Below are 12,807 nucleotides of genomic sequence, written 5' to 3'. Positions count from 1 at the left end.
TTGAAAAAAAAATAGTTTTAAATATTTTACAAATAAAAAATTTATATATATATAGTGTAAATTTATATTGTATATATATAGTCCCACCGTACAAACTATTTGCATCCGCTTAGAATCCAATAGGGCCACTTTTATTTTGTAACTTTTTCACATAATAATAATAATAATAATAATTAAACAGGATGCATGGTAGGTACCACACACCACTTCTATATAAGACTATGCACCGTGAAGCTCTTGGAAAGCACGAACAATGGCAGCACCACTTCAGTACTCCCTCCTCCTCCTCCCATTCCTCTGCCTCTTCCTTGCTCTGGCCTTCTCTTCCGGCGAGGCCGACCCCAAAGTTCCGGCGATCTTCATCTTTGGTGACTCCTCTGCCGACGTGGGCAACAACAAGTATTTGTCCGGGGACCAAAATAATTCCAATAATTTCTTACCATATGGAATTGACTACCCTTCAGAGAACGCTAGTAACCCCACTGGAAGGTACAGTAATGGCTACAATGGCGCTGACGTCTTGGGTGAGCTCCTTTCTTTGCTTTTTCATTTTGTTTACCGAATCAAATGTTATTTCTTATGTTACATTATTTCTTGAATCAAATGAGTTTTGGACCCTCAACTTTTGAGTTGGGCGAGATTCATACCTTTTTTTCTTTGTTTACTAAAGTCTCAAACATTTATCTTTTTTATTTTTATTTTTTGCGCAAAAATAAAAGACATGGGCATGCACAAACCTCGCCATGTACAAGGTCTTCTTTCTTTGCTTCGTCATTTGTTTTCCAAATCAAATGTTTTTTTCTTGTTTTATATTATTTTAATAAGTTTTGGACCCTCAACTTTTGAGTTGGGAGGGATTTTTTTTTGGACAAATAAACGACAAGTGCCCCCCATTTAAGAGTAAGTCAAGGACGTGCACGTGTGGGGAGCAGAGCTCAACGCCGATCCACATGCTCTCACCTTGCGCGGACATGGGATTCGATTTCGGGTCTTCCCCGAAACGAACGCCCTACGCAAGGGACCCGGTACCAATTGATCCAAAGGGCGCTGGTGTTGGGAGGGATTCAAACCTTTAACTTTTGTTTACTATAGTTTCGAATCTTTATTTTTATTTTTTTTCCAAGATGAGGGCTAGGGTGCTAAGAAAAATAAGTGGGAGCAAGGCCCGCTCATACATGGGTGCTAGGATCACCTGTATACAACCACTACTCCACTTCTAGAAATATATACTCACTTGTGATTTAAACTCTCATTACTAGTAAAGAATTCTAATGGGGATCAAAATACCAATAGACCACTTGATTGTTGGGTCAAACTTTTATCTTTGACTTAGCAGAAGAATGGAGTATCATTTTCTGCTTATGAAGGTGTTCTCCCGTTGATTTTTATATCATTATTATTGGACTTGCTATAAAATATAATAAAATCTTAAGATTAAAAACCATAACAACAATAATAATTTGAAAATAAAATGGAGTTAAAAAAATAATATTTTCAAAGATATAGTTTTTCAAAAAATTGGATTAAAGCATAAAAAATGATAATTTCTGAATTTTTAAAAAAGAACCTAGTTGTTGATTAAGCATTGATTTGAAGTTACCAAAACAATTTTGGTAAATAAAATAGTACAAGGCCATTTTAATAAATCTAAAATAAAAAGAGGCTATAGTTGGAAAAAAAGATTTTTTTTATTTTGAAGTGCTGATCCTGCTCGTTGACATGATTCCATGGCAATTATCATAGAATCGAGACATAACACGTCAATACCTATAAAATTAATATAAGCTATACACACTTAAACCTAATATCCAAATATATATAGGGGTAAGTTTGGTTTTACCTTTTTTTATTTTTCTCTTCATTTAAACCTTAATACATAGGGGCCGTTTGGTTCGTGGTAATAACATATTATCACATAATAAGATTATCATGATAATATGAGTGGGAATGTTATATGGTTGAAAATATTGCATTAATTTGATATAACAATGTTTGGTTGGGAACTATTATTATCGGGAATAGTTCATTACCGTATTTGGTTGTCATTGTAATCAATTTGCTAAAATATAAAAAAGTTATAAGATTATCACGGTAATCCAAGATATACACTAAATTTGGTGGTAATAGGATTACCAACTTTATTGGTAATATTTATAAGTTGGTAATGTGATATTACCATCTAGATTACCACAAGTGCAATGCCAAATTGATAATATTTTCAGATTACAATGTAACATATGGTAATCTTTTTACATTACCATGAACCAAACGGCCCTGTAGTGATAAAGTTATTGTCTCTCAATTTTATGGTAATTACTATAAAATTGAGTATATTGGATTATTATTATTATTTATTTTAATATACAACCGACTCTCTCCGTTTTTGTTATATTATTGTTTGTTTTTATTGAAATCAGCACAGGTTATGGGATTCATTGAAAGCCCACCACCTTTTCTCTCTCTCGAAATTGACCAGATAACTCACCGTATTAAAAATATTACGCAAGCAAAGAATGGTATAAATTTTGCCTCCGGAGGATCTACACTTTTGTACTATGTAAGCACTTTTTTTTCCTTAATTTTTTTTTCATTGCATTTCTCTTTAGGGATAGCAATAGTGTGGTTCCCCAAATAATTAATAATAATAATAATTATTATTATTATTATTATTATTATTATTATTATTAAACTCCGCTTTTAAATCTAAACTTGTCCCAATTTTTTTTTTTTTCTGAATAGGCAGGAAGCTTTCCCTATTTCAGTGATTGTCAAAAGGACAAATAGGCACAGACTTGTCCACATTCTCTAAATCATTCCGTTTAATATTTAAATTAAGATAAATAAATTATATGTATTTACTGAATTGATGCTAATATATTTCAAATAATCAGACACAAACTGAATGATTTTACTGAATGCTGATCAATTAAAAAAATTATATTATCTAATATAATTAGATAATTTGAATTATCAAACGAAACAACATCAATTTATAAAATTCTATACGTCATGATTGTAAAATAAAATCACTCACAAGACACCTCATGGTATTTAAAAATTATAAATATTATTAACTAATTTGTGAAAAATATTAAAATAAATATTGAAAAAGAATTTTTTTCCTGAGCTATGTTCCACAAAATTAATTATAAAAAGATACTGAAACATTCAATACTTCAAACCCCCATTACTGCAAGAATAAAAAATAAATTTTCTTTTTTCTAAACTAAGGTTGAATATGAGAAAATTAATTTTTATAAAATTTCAAACATTGAAATAAATATAAAAATGAGTATCGGGCAAGTGATTAAATTAATATGACATATATAAAACTTTCAAATGATAATAATTACTTAAGTATTATATATATATATGTAAATATATATATATATAGAGAGAGAGAGAGAGAGAGAGAGAGAGAGAGAGAGAGAGAGAGAGAGGTTGAAGTTTTGAGTACTTAGGAGTCAGATGTTATACCCTTCCCAACGTGCTCGGATTTTAGATCTTACTAGTTTTCTGATGGATTTTGCTACTTTGAAATTTCTAGGGAAGCAGTGATAGCAATAAAAGCATTTCCATGGCAGAGCAGATGGGGTACTTTCGTCAATTTCGGACACAACTCAATGAAACAATGACAAGTCAGCAAATTGACCAGCTGTTCTCTAAATCTCTCTTTCTCATAAGTATTGGGGGAAATGATATCGGTGTCTATCTAGCCGCCACCGCCCATGGTGTTGAAATTGAACTTCAAAAATTCATTTCTTCTTTTATTGTCAAATACGGGGATTATTTAAAGGTGATTTAAACTCTTTGGTCTACATGCATAATATAGTCACTATTGAAAATTTCGTATTTCTATTTAATTAATTGACATTTTTTGACATTTTCTTTTACAGGATCTCTATTTACTTGGAGGGAGGAAGTTCGGTATTGTTAATGTTGCACCTGCAGGATGCATTCCTGTGGTGAAAGATCTTTTGAACTTCACTGCTGGTGGTTGTTCGAATATAGTAAATGCAGTGTCATTTGCATGCAACTATGCGTTAAAGGTTCTTATGAATAATCTGAGCTCAACATTGACGGGGATGAAATATTCTATTGGAAATTCCTATGCTGTTTTCATGAAGATAATTGATAACCCTGGAGCCTTTGGTAAGTAAATGAATTTACTCAATTACTTTTCCTTATAATTGTCGATCTAAGCTCAAACTAGCTAGGGACTTAAAATAAAATATAAAGCATTTATTTGTTCTAATATTCTTACCTTTTTCAGTTTGTAAACAAATGAAAATGATACCAACAAGTATAGAATAGATGAAGACTATTCAAAAGGATTAATTAAGAACTCTACTAAGAACCAAGGATGCTTAAGAAAGTCTTGGTTCAGATGTAAATTATGTGGTGCTTTTTTATGACTTGTAAAACCAATTAGTTTAAGCTACATTATTATCAAAAAGAAGACGTATTTTTCTTCATTATTATTCATTTACTTTCTCCTTAATTTGACGGCCATATATATAGGCTTTTATTTGTGATTCTATCAAGCTCATATATTACAATAGTTTGAATATATATGCCATCCTATTCGTTTCTCACTAGCTTATGCAAAAGACGACATCTTCGTTGATTTATTTATTTATTTTTTTTATGTGATGATAAATTGATAATATACTCTTATTTGTGATTCTTCTTGCTCTTTTGTTGTAATTTTGGCTTTACTATCCTCATGGTGACACTTTGGCTCCTTACCTAGCTGTGATTTCACAAAAGGTTTAGTTTATGAAAATGTTAAATTCTTCTTGCTTGTTTTAAAGGAAGTAACTTTTGTGAACCTGAAAACAACTGCAAATTATTTCTGGTCACTTCTTATCTTATAAACTGAGTTCATTTATAAACATAATTTTCATATTCTGCTATAATTTTTCCCTCACTTTTGTTTCAGGTTTTAATGATACGAAAAATCCATGCTGTGGATCTGTTGAAAATGGTTGCAAACCAAATTCTACATTTTGTCCAGATCGACGCCGGTACGTATTTTGGGATGGTGTACACCCTACAGAGGCAACAACTCAAGTTTTTGGGCATTTAGTTTATAATGGCTCAACCGAATATGCCTCTCCTATCAACTTCAAAGAATTAGTTGAAGATGATAACTGACTTAATTTCAGAGTATTGAAATGGTTCTTGTGAACGTGGCTCATTCCATGGACATCTTCTTGTTACGTTGTTGCAGTCTTATTTTCTGTTTGAATGTAGTTTATGTTATTTGTCTGGTTTATGTCTTTTGTGTGGTTTTCAGTCTATGATGTCCACATTTAGTGGATATGTATTGTTTTGGCTTGTCTATCATTAATGTACTCTCTCCTTTGTATTAGTTATGTGGTTTACCTATCTTTTCCAATAAATTAATAAATAAAATGGAAAAGTTTATCTGTCAATAATGATTCTTTGTTCGCATGTTTATTATTATTTTTTTATCTAAATACTTGTTTAAAATAATCAAATTAAGAAAAAAATAATTGAGAGATTTTTGAGATTCTAAGTTTAGTTTTTTTTTTAGCTCGTGATTGATGTTAGAGTTGAAGAGTAATTTCTGAGATGATGTTGTAAACATAAGAACAGTTTTTAGGAAATTAAACCACCCTTTGAATATAATAAAAATCATTAGATTTAGTAGAAATAATTTCAAAGATGTCCGCTAGACTTTTTGGATGATTTAGAGAGATAATGCTTGAAAGTAAGATGATTTGAATCAATATATATCTTCATTTTAAACTCAAAAATTATTTTATTTATTTATTTATTTATTTATCTATACAGATTTGAGTTCTATAAATATTCTTAAAGAAAGTTAATATCAAATAAAAACCATTATTTAAAAAAGGGAAAATTACTGTTTACCCCTCGATAATTTCAAAACTTCCCAAACAGCCCCTGTGAGTTTTGCATACCTCAGACAACCTTCCTTTATTGTTTCACTTCCTTTTTACCCCCTGCATTATGAAATTCCATCATTGCTCTTAAACCTTTTTACATACATTTTTCATTCTTTTTTGCATTCCTTTTTGCATGTACTCATTTCTTAAGCAGAGCTCATTTTTTTAAAACATAGAACTCATTTCTTAAGAGAGAGTTCATTTTCTTAAGCGAAAACCTCATTTCTTAAGCAGAAAACTCATTTCTTAAAGCAGAAACCTCATTTTTAAAACATAAAACCTCATTTTTAAAACAAAAAAACATTAATATTTAAAGCAGAAAAAAACAAATATTTACATGATAAATTAATCACGGATATAAAAACCAATTAATCTTGGCCACTCAGTACATATTTAAATAGAAACAACGATATTTAAGCACTTTTTAAAGCGTAAAAGCGCAATACATTAAAGCGAAACATCGATAGTTAAACAAAGACAAACAAGCATATAAAGCAGAGAACTCATTTCTTAAAGCAGAGCTTATTTTTTTAAACAAAGACCTCATTTTTTTAAAAGCGAAACCTCATTGAGTAGGGACATTGAGTATCTCATCGTCGCGATCTCGCGTGAGCAGCTTGAGTCTTGAGCTCCGAGATCCGGCGGCGATCTCGAAGGTGGCATGCTCGTGTGGGGTCTTAAAGGAGAAATCTTTATTGGCGTTGGCGATCCGGTTGGCGGCGTTCCTCGGCGGTCGGAGTGGTGAGGTCTTGCAGTGGCGGCGTCGGATAAGGCGAGGTGAACTTGAAACGGAACCATTCTCGATTGCGGAGACGCATACATGAATAGCAATAGGGTTAGGGGTTAGGGATCATTCGGGGTTTGGATCCATGGTGCCTAAGTCGGTGGCGGGAGCGGAGGGAGGAAGCGGTGCCGAGTGAGGGGTTCGATCTCGCCCGTCTTCGTCTTCATCTTCATCGTCTTCCACAGCAGTCGAGCCTCATCTCTTTCATCTTCTTCAGTCAGTCGACCTCGGGGAAGACCGCATGCTCCTCGTCGTCGGCGAAGGCATCGAAAGGTTGCACTCGTACATATTTAAATAGAAACAGCGATATTTAAGCACTTTTTTTAAACGTAAGCGCAATATATTAAAATGCGAAAACATCGATAGTTAAACAAAGACAAACAAGCATATAAGCGAGAGAACTCATTTCTTAAAGCAGAGAGCTTATTTTTTAAACAGAGACCTCATTGAGTAAGGACATTAAGTATCTCATCGTCGCTGATCTCGCGCGAACACTTGAGTGCTGAGCTCCAGATCTGGCGAGCGATCTCGAAGGTGCTCTGCTCATGTGGGAGGGTCTTAAAGGAGAAATCTTTATCGGCGTTGGCGATCCGGTTGGCGACGTTCCTCGGCGGTGGGAGTGGTGAGGTCTTCGGTGGCGGCGTTGGATAAGGCGAGGCTGAACTTGAGCGGAACCATTCTCATTGCGGAGACCGCATAACATGGATAGCAATAGGGTTAGGGTTAGGGATCATTCAGGGGTTTGGATCCATGGTGCCTAAGTCGGGTGGCGAGAGCGGAGGGAGGAAGCGGCGGCCGATGAGGGTTCGATCTCGCCGCGTCTTCGTCTTCGTCTTCATCGTCTTCCCTGTCGTCGACCTCATCTCTTTCATGTTCTTCGTCGTTGACCTCGGGGAAGACCGCATGCTCCTCGATCGTCGAGCGAAGGCATCGAAAGGTTGCACCTTTTTCTCGCAACATGAAATCCCATTTTTCATGCAGCGTGTGTGATTGTGTGCCGCATGCTTTGTCTCGCTGGCCCAATCAAGCCATGATAAAGAGATTTTTGGGGTGATAAATACACCACAAAAACTCATTTCTTAAACAGAGACCTCATTTTTAAACAAAACCCTCATTTCTTAAGCAGAAAACTCATTTCTTAAGCAGAGACCTCGTTTTTAAGCGAAACCTCTTTTCTTAAAGCAGAAAACTCATTTCTTAAGCAGAAAAACTCAATTTTTTTAAACAAAAACTCATTTTTAAATAGAAAACTCATTTTTAAACAAGAAACTCATTTTTAAAGCGGAACCTCATACCTCATATTTTTAAATAGAAGCTTCATTTTCAAATAGAAACTCATTGTACCCAAGGGCATTATAGTCAAACCACATCACACTTGCCATAACTTCCCGCACAAGGGACAATTTCGTCCAAAAATTCCAAATTAACTCTATCAATCACTATTAGATGTTTGGGGGGTTTAAAAAATCATTGTATTCAAAAGGAAGGGGTTTTTGAGGGAGTGCAAAACTAACGGGGTGTTTTTGGCAATATTGCAAACTTACAAGATGTTTTTGGCAATTTCCACTTTAAAAAATTGTATTAATATTTCACCAACCATATTTTATCAATTTACTGTATCAGTGCATCTTTAGATGACCTAACATCTTCTCCCACCAATATTATAAAATATTTTGTTCTCTCGCAAATATTGTAAAATGTATTTAACAATCCTTGCTTAAGGGTCATATTAAAATTTAGCCAAAGTAACTAATTTATGCTTTGTTTTACGTCACCCAACATGCGAAATGACTATAATGCTCATCCAAAATTAAGCTTTAAGAAACTAATACAAAAATTCTCATCTCTTTTCTTTTTCTAGGACTTCTCTTCTCTGAGGTTTCAAGATCCATATTACTGCTTTATAATTTCATATATTATTGTCATTTAGATGAAATGCCAAAAATTTAAATTATAAGAGTAATATCTAATGTTTCAAATCAACAATATTAGAATGAAAATTTTTATAGTATTTCATAACTTTTAAAAATTTTATCAACTGATAAGTTATTTACATAATTACAAATATTTAAAGGACTTATATATTTTTTGAAAAAATTAAGAAATTTTCTATTAAACCTAAAGGCTTCGAGAAGAGATATCAAGAAATTCCATAAATAATTTATATTTTACATATTAGTTTAAACTCTCACTACATAAAATTTGATTATTTGTAATTATGAAATATTTTTTTAATAATAATATTATTAAATATATATATATATATATATATATTCTCCTTCACTATATCAGACTAGGATGATCACCGTACAGATTAAGATGAACGTTTGTAGATAACACGCCCTATATATATATATATATATATATATATTAGTCAATATAATTGTTAATCTTATCCTTTCCCTTGCAAACTTTTATGATGTGTTTGTGGAACTATCAATTGAACATTGATTTTCTAGTTAAAATACAAAATTAAGAAATAAATTTTTAAAAAAATGCTACTAATTTTAATATTTGATTTCCCTCAATTATTTTTCTAAAAGTCACAACATAATCATGTTGCACTTTAAACATAGATTTAGAGGTCCAAAAAGAAAAATTTAATTTCTCATTCCCGTAAAGTCCCAACAATACTGAAATGGCACTTACAATGCATTAATCTATACCAACAATTCCTCCCAAAAAAAAAACACAATTTATTAAAAATAAAATATACAATAAACCAATTAATCACATATTTATTTAAAAGTTTAATAAATACGAAAAAAACAAAATAGTGAAAAATATAAATAACAAATGTGAATATTTCGTAAAGCGTTTGAAAGAAACATTTGAATACAATGCCCTCGTGACCACCAATAATATGCATTTCTACATCTAGAGTTAGTTGAATCACTTTAATTAGTTCTTTGAATCAAATGAAACCAAACTGTTTACACGAATCTCCATAGGTACATAAGCACTTAAAAAACTTCACCATCTTCCTTTATTCCACTTATATGTTTATATCATTGAGGGTATATAACTTTTTGAACTTTATATATATATCTTTTAAATTTATATTATCAAGATTTTGATAAAATATCTATTTAATTTTAATTTAAAAATTTAAATAATTCCAATTTTGGTTTGAAGATATTTTATAAGATACATAATCCTAGAAAAACACAAATAAATATATTAAACAAAAATTTTACCTCTCTCACCGATATAAATTTTGAATCCTTAAAAATATAAATTTTGAGGATTGGGTAAAGAATAGCAACTTGCTAAATATTTTTTTACATTGATTTTTATCTCATATTTTCACAAATATTTTTGAAATTTGAATGCTTTTCTTTAAAAAGAAAGTTTTTACATAACATAAAATATGTAAAACATGCTTTACTTATTGGTTTTCTAAGGGTTTTGATTTGAGCTCTAAAAAGGAGATTTTGAAGACCACGGTGGTAATCTCGTTTTTGTTACAACATTTAGTAGATATTAAATAATTGAATTTTTCTTGAAAACAAATGTTCCCACAAAAATAAAATAAAATTTCGAGTGGCGAATAACACTTTTGTCACAACAAATAAAAATAGTAATGCCAATCATATTTGCATCATAGTAACATTTTATCCCTACCGAAATTAATTTTAGCAACAAATTTTACACACTTAAAGTGTCAAAATTTAGCCACAAAAAGATTATGAGACTATTAGTATATTAATAGTGACAACGTAATTGTGCGAACTCCTAATTTATCACAATTATAATAGTTTTAATGACACAAAAAAAATTATCACAATAAACTTAAACAATAGTATTAATTAATTTTTTTTGTCACAAAAAAATCTCATACTTCTAATAAAATTCCAGATACTCATAAAAAATTTGCTACTAATATGTGAAGAACTATTCGACATCCCTTTAAACATACAATCAAAGTATTGTAAGAATAAAACTAACAAGATAAAAAAAATATCATTAGATAAAATTGATAACGTACATTATAATAATTAGTTAAACCAGCTTGAATGTTGAAATGATAAGAATTTCCAATGGCAAGAAATTAAAAAAATATATATTATAAAAAAATATAATATATAAATGAAATATACAGAGCATGTTAATTAAGCTATAAATAATTATTTGCGTATTAATATTTTTTTTATTCTTTATATAATTCATAGCTATGCATTTTATTATATTACTATTTTAATTATTTTAAATATTCATTTGATAATATATTTTGTAAAAATATATTCTTTAATTATTTTATTAATAACAACAACGTCTTTTAACTTTAATTTAATAAATTCTTTATTAAATATAAAAGAAATTTTTTTAAAAAAATACACAAATAAAATAAAAAAACATAAACTATGGGATATCATTGTAACCCCGGCTTTGGAATTACAATAATATCCGATGTCGGGACTTAAACAATATATTATTTGCTTTTTTTGTTAATTCTAATATAATAATTTATTATCTATATCTTCTATTTATATTTTTTAAATAATTAGTTTTAATATATCATTTAAATTTTAAATAATTGTTTTTACATTTTAATAAATAACTATGTTATTTTAATTATTTATTTACATGAACGTCTCTATTTTTATTATAGTTCCTTTTTATACAGAGTTTAATGCTCATGGGTTTAATATACTAGCATCAAACCACCATTATAGATGCTCTTACTTTGACTAACTACTCCTACGAATGTGGCCTCTTGCAATTTGAAAAGCATGGCTTTCATTTCAATCAAATTCAACCATAGAAATTCGTGCTAATAATGGTGGCTGATTTTAAAAACGAATTTGAGTTGTTTATTAATTTTGGTTTTCATATTTAAAATTATCACTTCAAACATGATTTAAATCTCAAGTTTTTTTGCACTACTTAATTTCCATTAATATTTTTTATTTACTTCAACAATATATATCGTAATCAATTAATTATATTTGTCTATGTAACTAAATTATTTTGTAAACATAATAATCAAGTGTATTATTAAATCATATATAATCTCTGAATCCTTATTGATTAAATAATTTTTAACACGAATTTAAAACAATTTTGTTAAATAATATATATTATTAAATAATTTGTCATGACAAAGACATGATATGAAATGTCTCCATGGCTTTTCATAATCTAACTTTATCTTTTTTTTTAAAAGGGTTGATGTAGAGAATGTTATTTAGTTTCATTTTAAAAATTAGCAACTACAATGAACGTACCATTATATTTTTCAAAACCTTAAAATTAATTCATATTAATTGAATATAGTTTTTCTTACATGCTTTCATTTTTTTGCTGAAATCGCGGCTTTAGGCTCTACTTGAAGGGGTCAACCAATAATAGCGCTTTCGTGGACAGAAAAATAATAGATAATTGTGAAGTCCTATCCAAAGGTTATACTTGATTTATTAACTTTTTCAAAGTCATGCAATTAAACCCGTGAGGAAACAGTATATTTTTTTGTTTTTTTTATAATATTTGATTATATATATATTTTTAAAAATTCTATATAGTTTAGACATTAACAATAAGCTATGTATATGTACATATAGGTATTCTTTGATTTTTTTAAAGTTTTAAATTTTGCATTTATAATATCTGATTAAAGATTTATTTTTTCTATTCTATATAGTTCAATCGTTAACAATAAGCTATATATATATATATATATCTAATTTCTTATTTAGCTTTTATTTTTTAAAAGACTTAAGTTTATATTTTTTTAAGGATAATTTGTTTTTTTTTTAAACAAGTAGTGTTAAAAAAATTATTTCATTATACATTAAAGAATCTTCTACTTTATTATCGTTAGTTTTTTTATTGATTTTTTTCCTAATAATATGATAATTGATTTTATCTGCAAGTTAATTTTTAAAATATTGAAAAATCAAGAAGTTATTGTTGCTACCTCTACAAACTTGGAAAACATGACCAATCTGGATTTAAGGCGTATTTAAAAAAAAACTTGAAAATGTAGTAACTTTGCAATCTATATGACATCTTCAAAATATTTATAATACTGCCATTAAAGATGTTAGTTAAAGAGAATTATATGGACTTAAATAAGAAATGTATGAT

The 12,807-nt window shown here is 29.7% G+C and overlaps 1 protein-coding gene across 1 annotated transcript; it reads left to right on the top strand.

Annotated features, from left to right (window-relative positions):
• The first annotated feature begins 253 nt into the window (after nucleotides 1-253).
• LOC120255184 (GDSL esterase/lipase At4g16230-like) lies at nucleotides 254-5,157 on the top strand. The gene is made up of 5 exons (XM_039263080.1): nucleotides 254-524; nucleotides 2,418-2,557; nucleotides 3,548-3,796; nucleotides 3,897-4,152; nucleotides 4,943-5,157. Exons 1-5 carry the CDS (start codon nucleotides 254-256, stop codon nucleotides 5,155-5,157), a joined length of 1,131 nt encoding a protein of 376 aa, XP_039119014.1.
• Nucleotides 5,158-12,807: the final 7,650 nt, after the last annotated feature.

This window comes from Dioscorea cayenensis, unplaced genomic scaffold (genome assembly GCF_009730915.1).
Source record: "Dioscorea cayenensis subsp. rotundata cultivar TDr96_F1 unplaced genomic scaffold, TDr96_F1_v2_PseudoChromosome.rev07_lg8_w22 25.fasta BLBR01000875.1, whole genome shotgun sequence".
NCBI classification, from domain to species: Eukaryota; Viridiplantae; Streptophyta; class Magnoliopsida; order Dioscoreales; family Dioscoreaceae; genus Dioscorea; species Dioscorea cayenensis.
This window is presented reverse-complemented; position numbering and strand designations above follow the sequence as displayed.